The 23,168-nt window shown below is 44.3% G+C and overlaps 1 protein-coding gene across 1 annotated transcript in view; it reads right to left on the reverse strand.

Moving 5' to 3' along the window:
- The window catches only part of LOC310995737 (protein NLRC3-like), a gene marked incomplete at its 3' end in the record, with an annotated part of 491,970 nt that extends 469,292 nt beyond the window's left edge, over positions 1 to 22,678 (reverse strand). The window contains exons 1-2 of the mRNA XM_083984860.1: positions 22,531 to 22,678; positions 22,287 to 22,400 (exon numbers count right to left, since the gene is read on the reverse strand). Coding sequence (XP_083840986.1) covers positions 22,287 to 22,400; positions 22,531 to 22,619 — 203 coding nt within the window. The 5' untranslated portion in view covers positions 22,620 to 22,678. The remainder of the gene's footprint in view (positions 1 to 22,286; positions 22,401 to 22,530) is intronic.
- Between the last annotated feature and the right edge of the window lie 490 nt (positions 22,679 to 23,168).

Raw genomic sequence — 23,168 nt, forward strand, 5'->3', positions numbered from 1 at the left:
CACCTGGTCTCCATGCTATAAAAGCTGGGCCATGTGCTCTCTCCCTTCCCCTCCCTTTTTTTTTTTGCACTTTCAACACCTCTACAGACCACTCATCCATACATTGTATCCATAGTAAATCCTCCAGACTTCCACACCTCATTGTAGATTTGGTTTATGTTTTAGTTACAATAAATGATTTGCTCTTAGTGAATGTGACAAAGAGGGAGTCAACACAAAGTTTAACTGAGCCAGTTTGTGACAGGTGTAATTGGGCCGGGACGGTTCGTGTCGGGATGCTGTTGGGTGTATTGGTCCTGGCTCTGGCTCTGGTCTGGAGTGTCAGAACCTTGGTGCTTTCTGGTGAACGAGCAGCGTTCACACCAGTGAAACCAATTTGGGAGTACGCTACTCTGCATTACTCAAAATTGTTTGCCTTTTTGCTGTCTCTGTAATCATTTTCAGTTTTTTTTTTTATTTAAGTTTATTAATTATTTGGTGTGGCGTTGGAGTGAACCCAGCCTTGGCCATCTCTTAGATTCATTAATGCAAAACCGTGGTAGCGGCTACCACACAGAGATAATAACGGAACGTTACAAGAGTTGTTTTCGAGGCAAATGCAGAGACTGCTTGGTGAAAAACTGTCCCTGAAGGCAACGTGCATCAGTGGTTTTGCATGAATTTACACTCGTAAAGTTCCATTATTACCTCATAGCGTGGTGAATGTGCAGGTCACAACTTGTCCACGAGAGCGTTTTGGAGTTGTTGGATTGTGTATTTGATGAGTTTGATGAGAGAAACCAAGAAATCCCATTAGCCTCTGTAGCGTAGCACTGAGCAGTTGGCGGCTCTGCTCTGCCGTTCTAAAAATAGCTTGCACCGACAAAAAAGGCAGTGAACCTACTCCTAACTATAGGGATTATGGCAATGGGCCAATTTGCCAAAATGTTGAACTATCCCTTTAATATTTTATTTTATTTTTCCGTTTCTGTGTTTAGAGAAAATGACTGTTGTAGTATTTTATACATTGAGTAAGTTTGAATACATTATAAATGTTATTGAAAAGGAGAGACTGACTTTACATGGCCAGAGGAGTGTCAGAGCCACCACTGTTTATACACCACTCATGCTGTTGCCATGTGTTTAGTTTGATTTTGACAGACCAAATAAAAGAGCCAGAGCCCTCAAGTCTGCTTTCCTGGTTTCATTTCCGTACCGTCACAACAAAAAGACACATAGTAAGAAATCCACCTGGCATACATTAACATTTATCGTATCTCAGTTCAGCTGCTGCTTCTTCATCAGAGTATTTGCATAAATTGTAATCCGTGACCTCTGCAGCCGCTGACATTTTTTGGCTGGAGAGTAAACCTACTGTTAGTCATGTGGCAGAGGTCTGGACACAGCAGGGAACATTGATAACATTGGAACATTGATTCTCCAATGGGTCTTTGTTGGTCCAAATTTGGATGCTTTCACAAAATTTGAGTCTCCAAAAGGTTTCCACTGCAATAAATTACCCTGATCACTGGTGTGGAAATTACCCTGGATCACAAAAAAAGCATAAATAAATAGATTTCTTTCACACACACACATATTCATCCTTCCACTGTATACATCTGCACACTAAAATAAAACAGCCTAAATCACAGCGCCTGGCAGCACATCTGCCTTGTGTGGAGTGCCTTGGCTTTGGTGGGGGTGTCGGCATTCGGTAAGCCTTTGCTGTGAGGAAGGTTTTGTGATTGAGGATGTGAGAAAGTTCCTTTTTATTGCACAAACAAACGAACAAACAAAAAAGCGCATCTCTGGAGAGGCACTCTTATCTGCCACTTCAGAAAACTTAATCTCATTTCCACCCTTGACTGTGAACGCAGCTAATTTGTCTCTACTGTGTATTGTTGTTTTGCCAGGGAGAAGTTTGTGAAGCGGGATGGGTGGGGGAGCTTACCTCAGCGCTGTTTTAACTTTTCTATTAACAAATTAATAGGAAATTAAAATGTTCATATCCTCAATGTCTTTTAACACTAGAACCGCCAACTGCCGTTCATTGGACGACTTTGATTTTCATTTGTGCATAACTTTATTTAAAAAATACATTGAAGTCCACCAGTCTGTGACTTTTCCTAAAATGATGTTGGGCAGCACCCCGTTTTGTTAAATACAATCAATATTACTCACACAAAAAAACATCGATCATGTTTTCTCATTTTTACCTATAACCGCCACGTTCGTTCATTGGACGACCAGAGAATTCACCGATTTGCGCCGACATTATTGGGCTTATGCGCTCTCTCTCTCTGTGTGTGTGTGTGTGTTATGCGCTCTCTCTGTGTGTGTGTGTGATGCGCTCTCTCTCTCTCTCTGTGTGTGTGTGTGTGTGTGTGTGTGTGTGTGTGTGTGTGTGTGTGTGTGTGTGTGTGTGTGTGTGTGTGTGTGTACGATGCACACTCACGTCCACACTTCACACACGCACGGTGCAGAAATTATTTTCCAGACTGGACAGACTAGTTGTAGAAGAGGTGTACATTCAGGGGGGAAATATCAATATGCATCAAAAGAAAACGAAATTCGTTTTATAAAGCCAGTAGCCTATTTAGGAGCAAACTAGTGTAAAAAACAGAGTCGCTGTGCTCTTCATGTAAAGCGCCGACGTGAGCGCACGCGGGGGGGCGGGGAGGGGGAGGGGGAGGGGGGGGCAATCCTGCGTCGGTATGATGGGCAGCAGCTCCACCTGACATATCAAACAATCACTAAGGACTATGGATGTTGCCGTAAAAGAGAGAGAGGAAAAAAAGGTCGTTTATACGGTGGAAACCCGGCTTTACAGGCGGGGGCGGGGTTCCTACGGTTTTTTTCCATCAACTGTCCGTGGACCACTTGCATGCTGAACGAATCACAGAGCAACAACGATCCATTGCACCACTACTAATCTTATGTGATAATATGATATTCATTATGGCACACATGAGAGTGTGGTCTCTCTGATAACAACCAGATGTGTTGCATCCACTGCTGATGCTACTAAATATGACTAAATATATAAATTAAATCTAAGCTTTTTGTTTCTTTCTTTCATTGTTTCATTCCTGCTGCAGTAGCTCCACTTCACTACTAAAGTTATTTTTACATTTGGAGTCCCCAACCAGATTTTCATTTGTTTCTCACTTCACCTTCTCTGCTCAGTGCCTGTGGGTTCAGTGTGCACACGGCCCTGCAGTCTCATGCCCTTTTATGGGGCCGTTACCTATGCTGATGTTAATTAGACTCACCTGGCACGTGCTCTCAGTTCACGAGGAGGTGGCATTCATCAATGTAGGAACACAGCTGCAAACAATTCTGAAGCTAACGAACGCGTTGATGAATCTGACGTTAGGGATGCACATTTTGAATTTTTTTTCTGACCGATAACCGACGCTCGTTAACCGATTATTAACCGTTAACCGATAAGATTAAGACACTTGCTGCGCACGGCCAAGTATCGCTCCAATTTATTTATTTTGTGATTTTTCTGATCAGTGTGCTCTGTCTCAGCTGATCGCGCTCATATGGAGGTTAGATCGTCCAATGTAGAACTGTTTTTATACAAAGTGCAGCCAAACACCAGGCTGAAGGAGCAGCAGAGCTCCTCTGACAGCTCCTCTGTGGAGCTGCAGGAGAGCTGCAGGTGAACAGGCTGGAGAGCAGCGACGTCCTCTTTTTAAAAAAAAAAATTTTTTCAGCGCCGTATTTACAGGTGATTCACATCTATGTCCATGTAGGCTACATTTATTGTCTGATCTTCCTTCACTGGGGCTGCTGCTGCACATACTGTCAGTCCTCCTGTGTAACTTTTTGCTGGGAAATATGACTGAAGGCACGTGAACTCTGCACGTGTCGACACGCCCCCATGAGTTGACGACATAAGGACCTAATAATAATAAATAAATAACCGATAGTATTAATCGGTCAAAGTTCTTGTTATCGGTTAACGGTTGAATGGTTAATCATGTGCATCCCTATCTGACGTAGTTTTCTTAAGGAAGAAATCTAAGAAGATTCTTAAGAAGATATTGGTGGATGAGGCCCAATGTTTGTTAAGGAAGGATTCTATAAAATATCTGGTACTATACTCATGTACTTTCATACCCCTCTACATCATCAGTATTACTTGATTGCGTAAGGAAATCTAATACAGCCTATAATATATGTAACTAGGATTCCCCAGGATCATTGGTGCTGTGGACTGTACTCATGTTCCTATCACGGGGCCCCTGGGGGAACATGAGGCTGACTATGTGAACCGAAAATCCATCCACAGCATCAATGTGCAGGAGAAATCTCCCCTGAAGGATTTCTGCATTATTACAACGATACGGCCGGCACCTATTGCCTGGTGTAACCCTCCCCCCTCCCCCCTCCCCACCACTACCCCTGTAGCTCTCCAGCAGAGGTGTATAAAGTACTTGAAAAAAATAACTAAGTAAAAGTAGAAATACCATAACTGAAAATGACTTTGGTAAAAGTAAAAGTCACCCATAAGAAAATTACTTGAGTAAAAGTCTTAAAGTAGCTCACAATAAATGTACTTAAGTATCAAAAGTATCTTGTGAAAAAATATACTCAAGTATCAAAAGTACAAGTACAAGTACAAAGTATTTAGCATAAAAAGAAGCAAAACAACCACTTGTTTAATATGCTCAATCAACTTGGAGCCCAGGCGTTTATAAGAACCAGGCGGGTATTTGCAACAGGCACGTATGCATGGCAGTGGTACGCGGTAAAAACCAAACTTATCAATCAGCGCATGAGAGTGATCGATCCTGTTACATATTGAGGATCTTTGGAGCCGTCTGCGGCCACAGCTACTTTTTCTTATTGATCTAACGTGAAAATTGTTTTGTTTTAATGAGATACGTCCGAGCCTCTGTCACATGACTGCGTTTCACCAATCAGATGTAGCCACTCGCAACGTTTGCCTCCGTGTAACCAATCAGACAGAGCCAGGCAGTCACATGACCGCACACAAAATCTCCGCGGTGAACAGGACGGCCACTCCACCTCAAATTTGAGAAACTGCGGCTAGTAAATGATTAGGATGACGTCATCCCTGGTATGTTGTGGATAATGTCCGTCAAGGCAAAGATATTCAATATAAACCGTCTTTGGTGAAGGTTCTCAGTCATCCAGGTCATCTTATTCTTCTTCCTCCCCAGGAAGTTTAAACCCCATACACACCTGGAGACATGTGACTCCTAGTCACATGACCACCCCTCCAGTTTCGGGGTGTGGTCATGTGACTCGAGTCTCGGGGGTGTGGTCATGTGACTTTGGTTTCACTAGAAACCAATCATAGGACCACTCACTCTGGGTTTAAATACCTGGCATTAGTCTCAGACAGTTCATATCATAGATAGACCTATGTAAATTATTGTGGCTGAATTCGTCTTAATTTATGTTACTTTGTAAAAAAAAAAAAAAAAAAAAAAAAAAGTCATTTAGGCTATTGTCTTAGTTGTTAAATGTTGTTCTTTGGCAAAATATCTGAATTTTTTTTATTGCTATTATATTTCTGTGTATTTGATTAGGCCTACATTTACGCACTGATCATTAAACAAACAAATCAGAGGTTACTCAGCAGTTACTCAGTACTTGAGTAGCTTTTTCACCAAGTACTTTCTACTCTTACTCAAGTAAATATTTGAATGGCTACTTTTTACTTTTACTTGAGTAATATTATTCTTAAGTAACTATACTCTTACTTGAGTACAATTTTTGGATACTCTACCCACCTCTGTCCAGTACCTAGGTCTGTTATAATTTCACTTCTTTAATCAAACATGTACTCGTGGTTCTATGAATTATGTGAATTTCCACTCACCACCAGCGGGCGGCACTTTAAATGCCGCCTCTGGCGATATGTACAGTTCTGTGAGAGAAGCGCCATCTCCTGGTCATGTCATGTATTTCATTGAATGGGTGGAGTTCCAGTAAAAACTAGTCACACCCAGGAAAAGCAGGGGGTCACTCCAGCTGCTGGGACTTTGCTGGAGCTCTGCTGGAACTCTCATGGGAACAGAATGGGAACAGCATGGCAGCAGCATGGCAGGGGAATTTCTATGTGGCTCCCACTGTAGTTTAGAGAAAAGGAGAGCAGCTTTCGAGAAATGTGCCTCAGCAATCAAGAAAAACTGTAATTGGTTGTTAGAACGCTGAGCCAGGCTGAGGAGGGGCGGCTTTGTCAAGCCAGGTGGAACTAATTTGAGTAAGTGCGCGACCACAGAGATTGATCACAGATTCACTGATGAGACGACAGGTGTGGACACTTTCCTCCAATGAACAGCGGATCTTAATGCTGACGTAAGGTGACACACCTCTTACAAAATGAAGCGCCGCTGCTGTCTTGAAGTTTGGAGATGGACTGATTAAATGAGTAGGAAAGTAATCCCAAAGGAAAATAGAGTTCCTTGTTGTTGCCTTAATGATAAGCAGTGGCAATTGATCACAAGTGGTGAATATAAGTGTTGGTGCTTGAAAAAAATTGCTGATCATGTTTAAATGAGGTGTGTGCATTACAGGCAGTAACAGAGTACACGATAAAACGTTTATCACGTTTACAAAAAGAGCACATTCCTCCCTCTCCAGTACCTGGCTGCTCTGTATTAATTCAAAGGATCAAATTTCATTCTGCGTTTGCGGTCATCCAGCTCTCCTTCCACTATTACAACGCGTAAAACTGTCATTTCAACCCTGCGGTTTGCACGTGCTGTTATTTAGGCTGCTACTCTTAGTAGATTACCTGCAAAATTCAGCTTTAGTAGCTTCAGATGCTACATCAACATCACCCTCCACTGAATGTATTATCAGCTGCAATAAACTACACTCTATAGTCATATTTATGAGGTTATTTTGGCGCAAGTAACTCAAAAGTAATGCAAAAGTACAATTGTGAAACTATATTGTAATGTAACTAATTACTTTCAAAGGACAGTAACTAATAATATGTAATGTATTATATTTTGGATGTAACTTGCCCAACACTGCGTTCATACAGCACAAATACAAGTGGCCAAACACGCACATGGCAACAGGTGAAAACTAAATATAAGAATATTCTGCAGTGCTTCAATAAATAGCTGATAACTATGCACAAACGAGGTGTTAAGATTATTTGGAAGGTCCTGGCTAACACTTTTTTTATTTTATTATTTTATTACTTCATCCAGCATTTATATAATAGCCTATCCTATGTGTATTTTTCTGCTCCATGCCATTTTCGTCCTTTTGCATGCCTTTTGCCACAGCAAATTCCTTGTTTGTGTAAAATTTCTTCAATAAACCGTGTCTCATTCAGATTTTCACGTATGCACTGATTTCAGCAGTCAAGAAGAAGGCACACACATGTCTGGCACGGGGCGTGGCCCACCAACTGCGGAATTCACACCTTCAGAATCAGTTGCCCTGGACCAAAATCAAGGACGGCCAATGATGGAGGGATTAGAGGGAGGGTCAGCTACAGGCTCTGCAACTAAATTGCAGACTGCGCCCTTCATACGAGGTACATAGTTGAAGGAATCAATATGTTTATGGTGTTCTGTGGACTATCTGACTTAGCTTGTCTTGCAGAGTCCGGCAATGATATCACTCTCCTCGTTCAAGCACACTTTGTTAATACAAGTTTTATTTGATGGTGTCAGGGTGAAGGCACATCTGCCCAAGTTGATGATGAGGATTCGATGAGGATTGAGGTAACCTGTCAATCTTGTGGAAGTCAGTGATGTGGTGCTCATGGAGGATATCACATGTAACAGGACACAGATGCTGAACAAAATGTAGCCTATCACATGAATGACATCCAGTGTCCACGATTCCTGTAATAGTAACTGATATGTGTTTTTACAGAATCCCCAAACTGTCAGACGCCTCTACGCAATGAATCTTCTGAAGCAAGCGGAGCTGGCAGATGCAAAAATCAAGATCCAAAAGAGGAAGCTTGAGGATCTGGATCTGGACAGACAAAAAAAAAAAAAAACCTTGAGGAAGTTGGAACTCGAGATAAAAAAAAAAAAAAAAAAGAATAGAGAAAGAAGTAGGTGACAGTTTGTAAAAATGGGCTAAACAAATAAAGTTGCCTTGTCTAACTAAATACTCCTGCTCTAAGCAGCTATTTCAACAAAAGAGAAATACACTTAACTAAAATAACTAGCAACATACTGATCTCTGACAGCTCTACCATTCACATTGTCTGGAAAAATAGCAGGATTATCCCAGTCCATTTGGAGGACCGCTCTAGGAGCCCTTTCCCTCCTGATGGTGGCCATGTTGTGGAGTACTGTGCACGCAACTATGATGTCACAGGCTCTGTCTGGCTTGACCCTCAAATGACGGAGACACTGGAAACGGGTTTTCAGAAGGCCAAATGCCATCTCAATTCTGGCCCTTGTCCTTGCACGGGCCAGGTTGAAATTCCTCTGTGCCGCCGCCTGGGGGTCTGTAAAGGGTGTAAGCAGAAAAGGCTGGAAGGCGTAGCCCTTATTGCCCAAGATTATGCCAGCAAATTCGCCTGAGGGTGCAAGATGTAACCGTTATACACCTTTGAGACAGCCTCTGGTGAATTGAAGAGGCCCGAAAGACTCGTGCATGGACAGAGCCTGGCCACTTTGCCTCCACATTGCTTATAATGCAGTCAGCATCACAGATCATCTGAAAGAATAAGATGCAAGATATTAAGATAATTTGAAGCACATGATTGATTGATTAATTAATCAATTTATTTATTTATTTATTAACAGTAACCGTAAGTCATACTTACCTGCACGTTGATGCTGTGGAACGATTTGTGATTTAAAGGTACAGTATGTAAGAAATCTAAAGCAACTGGCTGTAAAATTGTCCTAATATGTAACAGAGACTCAGGAATAATGTTCATATAACATACTGAACTCACCAACAACAATCCTACAGCCAAGATATTCGCATGAAAAATTTTTTTTTGCGGACCGCAAATCATGTTTATGTTTTGAATTTCTATGGTTGGCTTGTGTCGCCACCCAGCGCTCTCTCCCTGTCACAGCGTCTGTGGCATTTCAGCCTCCGGGTTGCCTTTTAGCTTCCACTGAGCTGCAAATACGGCTGGGAGATAAAACGAGATCATGAAAAAAAAGATTGTGTTCTATTATCGGTTATTGGTCATATTTGCTTGATATCACACGGTAGAAGCGGCTTGTCGCTCTGTCGTTTAATAGGCTACACAGCTTGCTGACTGTTGTGAGCATGTAGCCTAGTTAGTTTGAGCTGCTGCTAACGCTAAAGCTAAAGGGAAGAATTACAAAGTGAAAGTTAGAAAAGAGGGAGGAAATGTGGCGAAATGGAGCCGATGGTAAATGAAGTGATTGTGAACGTGTGGAGCGGTTCATGAGAGGAGTCTGTCCCGGTTAGGTCGCCTGTCTCCGGTCCTCATGTTTTATGATCCGACGTCAGAAAGTGGAGGAGAACCGGAGCGGCTCGCGTCGTTTATTCTGCGGTAAGACGTCTCATATGTTGGCTCATCTACGGCGTGATTAACACGCACTACGGCTCCGGTATATGCGGGGTTACAGTGTGTGTGTGTGTGTGTGTCAGCGCTGCAGACACAGCGTCGGAGCGGTGATGTAACAATAACTTGCAGATCACCTGAGTGACGTGAACTCCGCTCGTAGTTACTGTGAGTCAGAACAATAAAACAGTGAGGTTGTTGATGAATATTTAGCTTTTTACTCTGCTTTGAGACTGAGTGAGCAGAGCGGAGGTTAGCGCGTCGCTGTCTGGCAACCTGGAGTCTGGTGGGTAGGGGAGGGGGGACAACGCGCTGCTGTGTTTTGAATTTGACTGCAGCAACAATTTTGGCCACATTCTAACATATCGTACCTTTAAAAAAAAAATCGCCCTCATTAAAGGAAAATTAAATTAAATTAAATTTCACTCATTATCTACTCACCCTTATGTCGACTAAGGGCTGGGAGAAGTTTCAGAGTCCTCCGTGGCTTCTCTGAGTTACAGGGGGTCTCGGCGTAGCAGTGCATGTCCATATAACGGTTGCAAATGGATATCAACTGTCTTCGTAACAAAAAGACACACCAAAAAACATCCAAATACCTCCATGCTGCTCCAGTCTATATTTCAAGCTTGTTTGTAACGGAAGCTCCTCTTCCCGGTTCGTCAAATTTGGACGAACCTGGGTCTGTCCTCTTCCCAGTTGGTCCAAATTTGACGAACCGGGAAGAGGAGCTCCGAGAAGCTTCCGCTTGTGAGGGTGAGTAGATAATGAGTGAAATTTCAATTTTGGGTGAACTATCCCTTTAACACCCAAGGGGCGCTTTATCCTCACATGGGTGCAGTCCAATGCACCAATGACATTAGGGAAAGCTATTATAAAAATAAACCCTCGTGAAAAACAGAATGTGCAGCCCATCCCATTTTACCTACACATTTTTCTTTGTGTGTGTATTTAATACCTGCGATTTTGTAAAAAAAAAACAATCCTTGATGTAACACAGTCGTCTGTGGCCAGGGAATGTTACAAAAATGTGCACGACTGATTTAAGTGCCACATACACGTGGCGGATGGCCGGCACACAGCTGCTTTATTAAGATTTTCAGCATCCCTGATGGAGTAGAGGAACGAGCCGCTTGCAAAAAAACGGACCATCTGTGGAGCCGTCATTGCGCGGCTCCGGGCTGCACTCCGCTAGATTTTGGGACTCAGTATTCCACACAGGTGGCGGATGCCCTCTCCTGAAAATCTGTATCTTTCTAATAGATACTGGTCACTGAACGCCAGTGGATCTGAACTGTCTCTAACCACCCTGTGAGGTCGAAATGCCCACCCAACAATCCCTACCTCATCATCCACAATGTCCTCCAAAATAGGACACGCCATTGTGAAGCAAAGGACACATGTTCATGGGATGTAGTGTAGGCTGTTACTCTAACCGCTGACTTAATTGCAAGCACCTTTGCAAGTGCAGTCATTTCTAATTACTCTAATAACTGCAATAAAATCAGATTTGAGCTGGCAAACAATATGAAGGGTGTTTATTTACAATGACGAACACACAAATAAGCCCCAATTATGAGAAAGAACTATCGTAATAGGCTAATTTATTATTTTTTTTATAAAATTTTATCATGTTTTGTTTTCTTTTTTTAAATAATAATTTAGCCTACATGTTGTTTGTTTAACCCGTTTGTTAAAAACGAGGCCAATGCGTAGCCTTCATCAGAATATGGAATGACTGATCAGCACAACCGCTGACTCCAAAGATAAGACAACAGAATCAACTAAGCCTCAGGCGTTAAAGAAGAAAACTCTGTCTGGACAGACAGGTTTGGAGAGGCTGCTCCACAGTGGAGATGGTTATACAATAGGGATGGGACGATACACCTAAACTCACGAAACGATGCACTTCGATATGCCAGGGTCACGATACGATATGCCACGATACGATATAAAAAAAAGGATGAAAAATAAATTATATAATAAATTATAACTTATTTATTTTGCTCCAGTTGCACACAAACAGGGAAACTGCTTTCTGTTTCTATTTCAGACCTTTTCTCTGTGTTTAGTCTCTAGGTTGTTAATTTCTCTAAAATAATCAATAATTATTTTACACACACACACTGCTTTCCTATTTCTATATCAGCCTCCCTCTTTAGGTTAGCCTGGCCTAGGAGTTTTTCTTTAAAATAAAAAATAGCAGTGCAAGTGCCAGTTTGAAATTTTCTTGTCATTGAGGGTGCTACTACAATAAAGCAATGTGACATATACAAACAACATCTGGGATTTTAATCTATCCATATAGCCACATCCAGTTTTGAAGATATTTCCCCATTTTTCACAACAGGGACCTGGATCTTATCAGAAACTTAGCCTACATGTAAAACATATTGCACTGGGAGGAAAATGCCAAAACAGTCTGCAGTGCATCCAGAAAAAAAAATCATATCAGAATGTAACAGTCACAACATCTCAAAGACCCGACAGACAAACAGCCAATCATTTAACAGCTGTGTAGGTGGGTTACAACATCATCGCCAGGTTAATTCATAATAACAGAAGCTGCTGTGAGGACGTGAGAACGTGAGGCTGAAGGAGTGGAGAGTGAAAAAGGACACGTTATCTCGACGTTGTCAACGCCGGGCAGAGGACGGAGCTAAACCATGGCACGGCCGTTCGGCTGCGCTGACGGACCCGCGGAGATCCCGGGTGACCGTGCGTCTGCCCTGACTCTGAGGCCACGGCGGTAATAATGACGCAGCGTCAGGCTGCTCACCGTCACTTGATCTCAGAATTAAATACGCTGAGCCGCGAGTGTCGGGGTGTGCAGCGACCCTGAGTTCCGCCTTTGCTGCGTGTCAAATCAAATCATATCTCTCTCTCTCTCCCTCCTCCTTCTCTCCAGCTGTCCTTTCAAAATAAGAGCGCAGAAAGCCCGGAAAACAAAACAGTGACACGTGAGCTGGTGGCAGTGAGAAATTTAGCGGTGGAGGTGCCAGCGTGCCAATTATTATGCCGCGGCGTGCCTGTGTTTATTTCACGATACGTTTTTTTGCAGCACGATGCATTTCGTCACATTTTGTATCGCGAAATTTCGCCAAACGATATTTCGTCCCATCCCTAATATACAACCCTCCCCTGAAGAAGAGGACAGGAGGGTTCTCCACGGTGCCATTGCATCCAACTCCTTTACGTCCTCTCTAATATTCCAATTGTTCTCTGGTAGGAACAAAGTTCTTAGCCAAAATTACCACATTTGGTGTGGCTTGGGGTCTATCCCCCTGAGGCCCCTCCCTATGAGGGCTTATGGGGCCTGTAAGTTTAAAATTTTGGACCAGTGCTGAAACATAGCCCTGCCTGTTTCTTTTGTCCAATGGACTTTGTCTGACTCACACTCAAAACTGTCTGTGTCCAGTTGAGGGATATATGGCATATTTCTGAAGATATGGCCATTCAGTTGAATCAGATTCCGCTGTTCCCGATCCGGAAGGTCAGAGGAGTAGTTGAGGAGCGGTATCCAGATCTCCGCGTAAGGAAACCTCTTCTTCGCCGTTCTGAGGGCAGCTTGCAACTGTTTGATAGTTGTTTCCTTCACCTTCTGGTCCATGCCACATGAGATCACGACCTTTTCTACCAGGAGCTGAACCACGGCCTTGGAAAGAACTTCCGCCATTTGTCTAAAATTTGCACCTGGGTAGCTGTCGATTTGCAGGTGAGGAATGTCATGATGTGGTAATCTTGACAGATTGGAGTCCCCATTGATGATCCATTTCTTTGAGACTGACAGTGTCCAATCCACTAACTTCCTGTCAGTCCTGATGTGCTTCTTGGGAGTAAATAGGGGGAGTTGTGGGTCCGGGCCCTGGTTGGTATCTGGACCATCCGTCATGCCCAACTCCTCTCTTACCCCTTCCCAAGGGTCATCTTCCAAGGGGTCATCTTCCAAGGGGTCATCTTCAAAGGGATCCTTAAGAACTTGGGCCTGAACCGTAACGGCCCTGGGAGGAGGCCCTGCGGGTACGTCGCCCCCTGACGGCTGTCCTCCCTCCATCCTTGGCCCCGGGCCCGTTTGTTGTCCTCTGTTGACCCTCTGTTCCTTTAGAGGTTCTGGCAAGACAGGTGGTGCTGTATTTTCCCCATCCTCCAGTTCCTCGATCTCCAGAGGTTCCTGTCTGTTTTGTTGTCCTGTCTCCCATGTTGTGTCCCCAGTTTGTACCTGCTGATCTGTCCTTGTCCTTGTCTCTTGTCCCCTGTCCAATGGGACTGCAGCGGTCGTTTGTGGGGTAGGAAGACCGTCCTGTGGTTCCACTTGGGAGGATCCGTCTCTGGTTCTGGGAGGTTCATCTGTCTGTTCCCCCCTCCCCGGGGGTATGACCACCTCTTCCAGGAACTCCACCTCCTCTTGTGTCCGTCTCCGTCTTGTTCTTAGTGTTGGTTGTTCTGGTTCGTCTGTTTGTGCCCCGGTGTTATTCTGTATGTCTTGTCTTTAGACTTTGAAATTGCAAATTAGAGTTTGCATTTTTATTTAATAAAAAGAACACGCTGTGCATGTCCTTGCGTGAAAAAAAAGAATTGAATCATGGAATTTAATAAAAAACACAATACAACTTGAATTTCTGGGTGTGGTTCCCCCCTCTTACCCCAATGAATAAGCTATAAGGGAAACACTGTATTACATTTGTATTTCCTCACAGGCAGCGTTATATAATGGTCGGGATGGGGCGTAGGGTAATTAGAAAACAATGGAGAATAAAAAAAGGAGTTTTCATCTTCATTTTTCAGCCATCCAACAATGTTGTGTTGTGGGGTGTAATGAGCATTAGAGCCTCACGGAGCAGCTGAACAGGCTGTAGATTTTATGCTGCTGTTCCTCATCTTTCTCCCCAATAATCAAGCTGTCTGGATGAGTGGAGATTGGCCGAGGTGGCGGCGAGACCCATCAGAAACATGTGAGAGCTGTGAACCCTGCAGCCCCTGATGCCTCTTAATGGATTTAATAATGTGCTGGAAAACACTTTAGCCTGAGAGGAAGAGGAAAACACTGGGCCGGGGAAATTTTCCAGAAGGTCAGTGCTTGATCACAGCCTTGAAAAAGGATTGCTGATGCTGTTATTCTTTATCTTTTGAAAAGGAAATAACTGATCACGATAAGGCTGAAGGAGGGAGGGAGGAAGGGAGGGAGGGAGAGTGAAAGAGAGCGGGAGGAAGGCATAAGTAGAGGTTAGAATTACCAATGCGAGCTCGAAGAACTGTTTGATGTTCAGATGCTGTGATAAATTATTGATATGTACCCTATTAAAGCTGGCCAGTGATCATTTGATTCTCAAAAATACACCAATAACCAAATCTGTCAACGTAACTGTGATGTCAGAACATTACACTTGTATAGACCGAGTCCAAAGCTTCCTGCAGGTGCCCTCAATCATTCCTCAGGAAACTGCACCTTGAACACAGAGACATGGCTGTTATGACCAACATTGAATGTGGTCACATTTTTTGTGTGTGTATTGTGAGGGATAAGGCAAAAATGCAGCTCTAATCAGAAATGTCTTGTATGTCAGTAAGGTCAAAATCTGGGTCAGTAGTGATTTTCAAAATTTCTCTCTTGTCATTGTTACCATTTTGAGGTCCAAAAGATGCTCTTCAATGTCTAATGTGGTGGGGGAATGGGTGGTTGTGAATGTATTGCTCCAGAACAGTATCGCCTTGTATCAGTATTTTACCATGATATTGTCTGATGAATGTGTCTGTGGGCATGAGAAATTTACATTTAATACATCTGTGTTTATTGTTCGTGGTGAATTCTGGTTGTGTGGTGTTGCAATGAGAGCAAATTATGTTTAACTGTAAATGGAGTCCAGCTATGGTGGAATTAATTTCATGGGTTTTGTTGTCATGGGTGCGTCCTGAGCGAGCTTGTGGAATCATCACTGCGTGTGTGGTGCTGCACAACATCACAATGATGAGGAAAGAACAAACCCTGCCATTGGTAGCAACTGATTATAATTGATCCGGTGACGGATAACATCACAGTATTTTACCCGCCAGTGACAGTCTGAAAATAAGAAAAGACTAAAGAGTCACTCACTGAATGTGTATTCATTTTTTTTATTGCAGTGTCTGCATTTGCTGGGAAGGAAAAGACCAAACAAGGCATTAGTACATAATGTCATGCTATCAAACCATTTTAAAAGGTACTATTTACTAAAATACCTTTTTTTTTTTTTAAACTCCAAGAGTTCAATTTCCAATTTCAGCTTTTTAATTTCCAGTCCATCCATTTTCTTCCGCATCATCTACATCCGGGTCGCGGGAGCAGCAGTCGGAGCAGGGATCCCCAGACACTTCGGCCCAATTCCAATCCGACCCCTCACGGACTCACTGACTTAGAGGCGCGTTCACGGGAAGTCCGTGAGTGTGTGAGGGCTGTTCCGTTGTCAGATCATCAAGTCAGTGAGTCAGTGAATGAGCCCTTACCGTAAGTCAGCACCGATGCTGACTTTGGGTAGGGGAATTACCCACAGTTCATAGCGTTGTGAAGTCAAACCATAACACATGGGATGCCGTCGGAACGCAAGTGTTAAAAGAAAAAGAAATTAACACAAGTAGTCAGAGAGAGCTCCGCCAGTCTCTTTATTGTTTATGGACAGGAGCCAAAAAAAAGGAATAAATAAAAAGAAAAGAAGAAGTTTACTGACAGTGTTAACGTGCAGTTTGTGATTATTGATGATAATTTGATCAGATCTGATCCAGGAATATTTTGTTTTGAGTCCGCCTCCCTCGCACACCTTGTGCGTATTGAAAGTACAGTAAATTTATCGGTCCAAGGGCGGAGTTAAAAACATTTTGTTGTCAAGGTAACGTGTCGTGAGAGTGGGTAAGTGCTGTTCCATTCATGTTTACAGCATCTGGACCCTCACAGACTCTCACACTCGGTCACTTAGAGCTGACGTCACTTTAGTCAGTGAGGGTTCAGGGCTTGAGTCTTTAGGGAACGGATTGGAATTGGGGGCTCCTCCAGCTCTTCCGGGGGGACCCCAAGGCGTTCCCAGGCCAGCCGAGTGACATAGTCACTCCAGCGTGTCCTGGGTCTTCCTGGGGGCCTCCTCCCGGTGGGACGTGGCCGGAACACCTCCCAAGCCACCTCAGCTGGCTCCTCTCGATACGGAGGAGCAGCGGCTTTACTCCGAGCTCCTCCCGGGTGACAGGGAAGCAACCCTCTTGTTTAGCGGGGAGAACTCCAACACATGGCGACTGAGCTGGGGAGCTATGAGCAAGCCCACACCAGCTCGCCGCCTCTCACCGTGGGCAACTCCAGAGTGGAAGAGAGTCCAGCCTCTCTCAAGGAGTTGGTTCCAGAGCCCAGGCTGTGCGTGGAGGTGAGGCCGACTATCTCTAGCCGGTACCGCTCAACCTACCGCAAGAGCTCAGGCTCTTTCCCCCCCAGCGAGGTGACATTCCATGTCCCCCGCCCACAGCTGGCACCCAGAACACAACGCACTGGCCCCTTATGGTCCTTCCTGCGGGTGGTGGGCCTACTGGAAGACGGGCCAACGTCACTCTTTCGGGCTGGGCCCGGCCGGGTCCCGTGGGTAGAAACCCGGCCACCAGACGCTCGCCTGCGAGCCCCAACCCCAGGCCTGGCTCCAGGGTGGGGCCCCGGTGACGCCGATCCGGGCGACGTGAACTGTGGGCAGAGGGTGTAGATCATCAGCCTGTGAAATATATCCACCAAGTTAGGTCACTTCATTATGTGTAGGGCTACTTACAAGATGAGTATGTAAAAATTATTGTTTTATTGTACGTGGACAGTCCCAATTAATCAACTGCATTAAATACAGTAAAAAGGGCAGCTTTAGCCAGCATGGCTAATATCCTGCTGTAGTCCCCGGCCAGATGACAATGGGCATCCTAAAAACAAACAACAACTACAATATATTACAACACAATGATTAAAAAGAATCAATAGGGATAGGATAGAACAGGTAGGCATCGGTACAATCATGCAAGGACAGCACATACAAAACATACAAGAGCAGCACATGCAATATACGAGTAATCACACACAATAGGCTACATCAGCACATACTGTACTACACACTCTGGGATGCAGACAGACAGGGGTGCATGCAGACATCACATAGACAGATAAAACACAGACAGGCAGCATGATCATGACGCAAATAACACAATATCTTAGTGGGTACAGGTGTAATTATGAGCGAGCCATGTTTTTAGTTTGGATGTAAAAGTACAGTATGTATGTATTTCTTTAATATGGGTGGGAAGTGAGTTCCAGTTTTGTAGTGCTTTAACAGAAAATGATAGCTGGCCAAATGTACTTTTCCTGAATGGGACTGTTAAGTCACCACGAGTGGCGCTTCTAGTGATCTGACTAGTGTTACTGCGTTGGTTTATGAATGAGTTCAATGGTGGAGGAGCTAAACCATGCAGGATTTTAAAGACCAGACAGATGTTCCTATATTTTATGATATCCTCCCAGCTCAGAAGCTTGTGTTTGTGTAAGATGGTGCAATGATGTGAGCTGTTCGGTTTCTGGTCCAAAACTTTAAGGGTTTGCTTGTACAGCGTTTCCAAAGGCTTCAGTGTTGAGCTGTTGGTTTGTCCCCAGCTTGTGAGGCAGTATGTTATGTGCGACATGATCATGGCATTCACATATAATTTGGCAGCATTGAAGGTCATGGTATTTCGAATATATTTAAAATTTGCGCCCACAGATAGTCGATCCCAGTCTCCAGCATCTCCGTCGCCCTCGCCAGCAGCCCCGAGCGCCCAGATCCACCTCCCAGCCGGCGCACCTCCACCAGCCCGTCCTCGGTCCCCGGACAACAGACGTGAGGCAGCAGATTAGGATGGTATGTGCATTCAATCACTGTGCATTCACTGTGATAACCACGTACCTGAGAGACAGGAATACTGCGTTTCTCGTCTTTGTGGAGGGCAGAGGTGGCAAGTAACGAAGTACAAATACTTCGTTACTGTACTTAAGTAGATTTTTCAGGTATCTGTACTTTACTTGAGTATTTATTTTTCTGACGACTTTTTACTTTTACTCCCTACATTTATACGCAAAAATATGTACTTTCTACTCCTTACATTGTAAAAACAGGCTCGTTACTTCTTTTTTTTTGACACAACGTAAAAGCACCGGTAAAAGACGTGACGAACTAGAGAGGGGAAGAGGGAGAAGAGGAGGGAGGGGGGGCGGTAGAGAGAGAACCGAGTTACCAACTTGTACTGTAGCAGGGACATGGAGGCAGCAGCATGGAGGAAGGAAGCGATGGTGGTCGGACTATCTGACGGGGGGGGGGGGGGGGGGGGGGGGTTGAACACCGTACAATCAGTGCAATATAGGGCATTTACTAGAGTTGAGCCGGATACTCGGCTGAAACGAGTATCCGGTACGGATAAAGCACTTTTGCCGAGTACGAGTATTAAACGAGTAATACGAGTCAATATCTGTGCTCGAAAAAAAAAAAAAAAGATTGAATGAAAATCCTCATTGGATAGCTGACTGTGTCTGCGTTCTGTGATAGGCTACAGCCCCTCCCCTACACACATGCAGGTGTGTTGCTGTGTCCCTCTGATCACTCACACAGAACAGCTGACAGCTGTCTGTCTCTCCCTCAGTCACTCAGGTTCGCCGGTCTTTACCCTTAACGTTTAGGGTTTCTTCAGCTTCAGGTTTGTTATTACTTCAGTTACTTACTTATTAACCAGTAGAGTTCTGGTAAACGTGGGTTCGTTCAGACGTGGTGCCGACTTGCGTTGCGTCCCTGCCTGTCGGAGATTTTTTTTTCACGCGCTCTCTCTCTCCCTCTCTCTCTCTTTCTGCCGGTCGTCGGAGTTTTTTTTTTTTTTTTTAACCGTCAGCTGGCTCTAACCAGTTAAAATTACAAATTAAGCTACACTCTCTCCCCCCTCCCCTCTCTCTCTCATGATCAGTGATACAGAATAATGAGTGATACACAGAGAGTAGCTGACACTCTGTCTCTCTCTTACTCACTCACACACACTCACACACACACCTGGTGTGGAAATAAAATTTAAAAAAAAGAAAAATCACACTGATCATTAAAAAAAAATTAAAGTTAAAAAAAAAGTTGTTGAGTATGAAAACTATTGTTCATTTTCCTTCATAATTGCAACCGCATGTGTTGTATTCATTGTTGCAAAACTTGTTCTGTAGGTAGTTTGTTTGTTTTTGATCTGAAGCTCAATGCCGATGCTGTCCTGTAAATAGTTTTCTAATTAGCAATAACTATAACAATTTCTGATCAACCCATATCAATTGCATGCTTAAAATAACATACCGGTTAAAGCCTCACTCATTTCAAGACAACGCAACCCACTTCTGGGCTGAACACAGCTAATGCAAAGTACCTGACACATTGCTGTGATAGTTAACTCTGGGGTGGTGCAGGGAAGTTCCTCTGGCAGCAGCAGCACCACGGTGTCTCCTACAACTGAAATTACACAGTGGCTTTTCCTGCCTGATGCCCAAAGCAAATATTAAAGCTATAGTGCGTAACTTCTACGTGTCTGTAAATATCCGTTTCACCCAAGTCACTACAAGAGGAGATAATACAACGCCGATTAAGCCGTTCGGCTCCTCTAACGCCTCGCGGTATTTTTCAGTATGTGTTCTTTTTGTATTTACTGTCTTGGAGCAACTTTCCCACACTGGCGCACAGGAAACAATGCGTTTTACTCGGTTTTACCTGACAACAAGAAAGGGAGGAGAGTGCTCCACTGCTAGAAGCAACATGGCTATGAATGTAGAAGCCGGGTGTTTGCAACATCGTTAGCCCAATGAGCAGTAAGTTACAAGGTGTGTAGCCCGTGTTGCTGAGTCGCGAGTGTTATAGTCCGTGAACCGTGGTCCGTGACCAGCAGCATGTGGTGTGTTGTGAGCAGTGGCAGACTGGCACCAGAAAGAGGGCCCTGGCAATTTTGACAGAGAGAGGCCACATTGGGGGGGGGGGGGGGGGGGATAAGTCTTAAAATGCACAGATAAGTCTTAAAATGCACAGATAAGTCTTAAAATGTGTGCGACACCTTCTCATCACAATCCAGCCTACACAGATCAGCTGTTATTAAAATCCAACTCATCAATAACAGGATCACGATATTAGACCACCACTCACATTACACAACAAACAATTAATCCACACTCAAACCGAAGCAACAGTAGTGTTAACTGTACTCAACAAGCTATTATTACAAGGTATAGCCTACAACAGATATGACAGGCAACCTCCTGTGTGTGTGTGTGTGTAAGAAAGAGAGAGGGGGAGAGAGAGAGAGAAAGTAGGTAAAACATGCTAACTGATAGCTACCGTAGCTCAGGCGTTGGTTTCTTTCAGGTAAAAGCTGCCGTTTATTCCTCAAATGAAGCTCATTACGTTGTTGAGCCTCTCGGGTACAGTTATCCATCACTGCAGTTGAAATACCCGCTGAACTGCTGGACGCAAAATCCGAGGGGGTGTCTGTTTGTTTACAATTCACGAAGGCAACGTAAACGTACGTGCTGCTCACACTTGGAGTTACGCAATGAGGTGTAGCAGCATAGATGTGCCATCTATGTTATTGCTGTGTTTAGCCACTAGTGGCGGTAATGAGGTGGGCAGCATAAAAGTGGCCGTCCTCCGCCGCCTCCTCCTTTTCCACTCCTGTAACTGGTGCGTCACTTCCGGGCCAAAGGTCGTCTGGTCCGACAGGTATGGCGGCCCCGCTGCTTCACCATGCTGTCGCTCGTCTCTCTCTGTGTGCTCACGGCATTTGTGTTGTCTTGTAGGGCGACTGCTTGTGCGCTGCTCTGGGTTGCTCCGGGTTCCCCATATGTGTGGTGGCCTGGGAAAACCCTTCACATGGTGGGATTTTGACATTTTCATTTTTTGATATTTCCATAAACTAGAAGTTTTCAGCCATTCATAACTGTTTGAATAACTGAGATAGCCCTTTCAGATCAAAAGTTATGGGCATTTTAATCTATTATGACCAAAAAACTGAAAAGTGAGAAAAATGGCTTTAACTAGAACGTTGCTGTCTTAACCCTCTAAAGACGAGTGTTTTACAAAACATTTAACAGCTTCTGAACTGTTTATGATAGAGATGAGCTGTAAACTGTATCTGAATCGTGTGGTTTTCTGCTTTCCGAGGGTCTTTGAATGGTACCTCTATGACAAGAAGGGACCGTATAGGGTGCGTGTAATCACGTGGTAGCGACGCTAACCGAGCGTAGCATCGATGCTAATCCGAACGTAGCATCAATGCTAAACAGAACGTAGCATCGGCGCTAAACCGAACTTATCATCGAACCGTTTATGATAAAGATCAGCTGTAAAAAAGCATCTGAATCGTGGGATTCTCTGCTTTCCGAGGGTCCTTGAATGTTACCTCAACAACAACAACGGACCTCCTCTCCTCTAGCGCTGCTGCTGCAGCTCAGCTGTTCTGTGCGGTCTCAGGTGAAAATGAAACGCTTTACTCGCCACAAAAACATAAAAATAAGTACTTTACGTTTTGTTTTCTTAAAATATTTATTCACCACTATGTAGTAGAGAGTTCAAAGTACTAAGTAATCGCCTGCATGCAAATATGCGCATGTGCTCTAAAAGCCGTCGAGGGTCTGACCTCATTCAGTAAAAGCCTGTTCAATTAAATGCCCGGGCGATTACTAGGCGATAGTGAAGCATTCACACAGTCTCTGTCACTACGACCCGCTGCTGCTGACTCAAAAGCTTTGAAATGTAGTTTTGTCTCTTACATCTGATCGGCTGATCCACGTCCTCCTTTAAAGTCAGCACCTAAGCCCTTTGACATGTTGCTCTTTAAAGACAGACAGCTGGGTTCAGGAGAGTCTGGTCTCTGCTGCTGGATCCTGAAACAACAACACAACTGATAAATGTGCATGTTGGAGAAAAACTGATGAAAAATATCTTCAATCTTTTAATAAACACAACGACTGACTTTTAGAGAGAAAAGTCTTTCTGACTGTTTTAAACTCTGACCTTTGACCTGTGGTCTGGCTCTGATGTTCCCCACACAGAGTGGTTTTAGAGGGAGGGGCTCCCTCCTCTCTGTCCTCACACTGATCCATGCTGCTGAGCTCACATCCACATCAGCTCACACACACTTTGTAGCTTCACCTGCAGAGGAAACACACATCATTCATCTGCACAGCAGCTCACATGTCCATCATGTCTCCAGCTGCTCCTCCACTGATTGGCTCTTCTTCTCTGCTTCATATCAGTGTCAGTTGAATGCAGTCACAGCAGTGAGGAAGAGGAAGCTGCCATCAGCTGCTGTACTTCTACTATCAGTCCACTAGATGGCGTCATGAAGCTGCAGCCCAGCAACATGATCCATGGACCACTGTTTCCATCCACTGACACACAAGGACTGAGATCCACTGAGTTGATGTGACACAGTCTCTGTGTGGACAGCGTCCCTGTAGAAAACCACTGGAACGGGGCGGTGCATGGCGCAGTGGTTAAAGCGGCCGCCCCATGTAGAGGCTGCAGTCCTCGACGCAGGCGTCCCCGGTTCGATTCCTGCATCGGGCAGACCTTTCCTGCATGTCATTCCCCCTCTCTCTGCCTCCCCCTTTCCTGTCTATCTCACTATGTGCTGTCAAATAAAGGCAAAA

Source organism: Trachurus trachurus (genome assembly GCF_905171665.1).
Source record: "Trachurus trachurus genome assembly, chromosome: 13".
In the NCBI taxonomy this organism is placed as follows: Eukaryota; Metazoa; Chordata; class Actinopteri; order Carangiformes; family Carangidae; genus Trachurus; species Trachurus trachurus.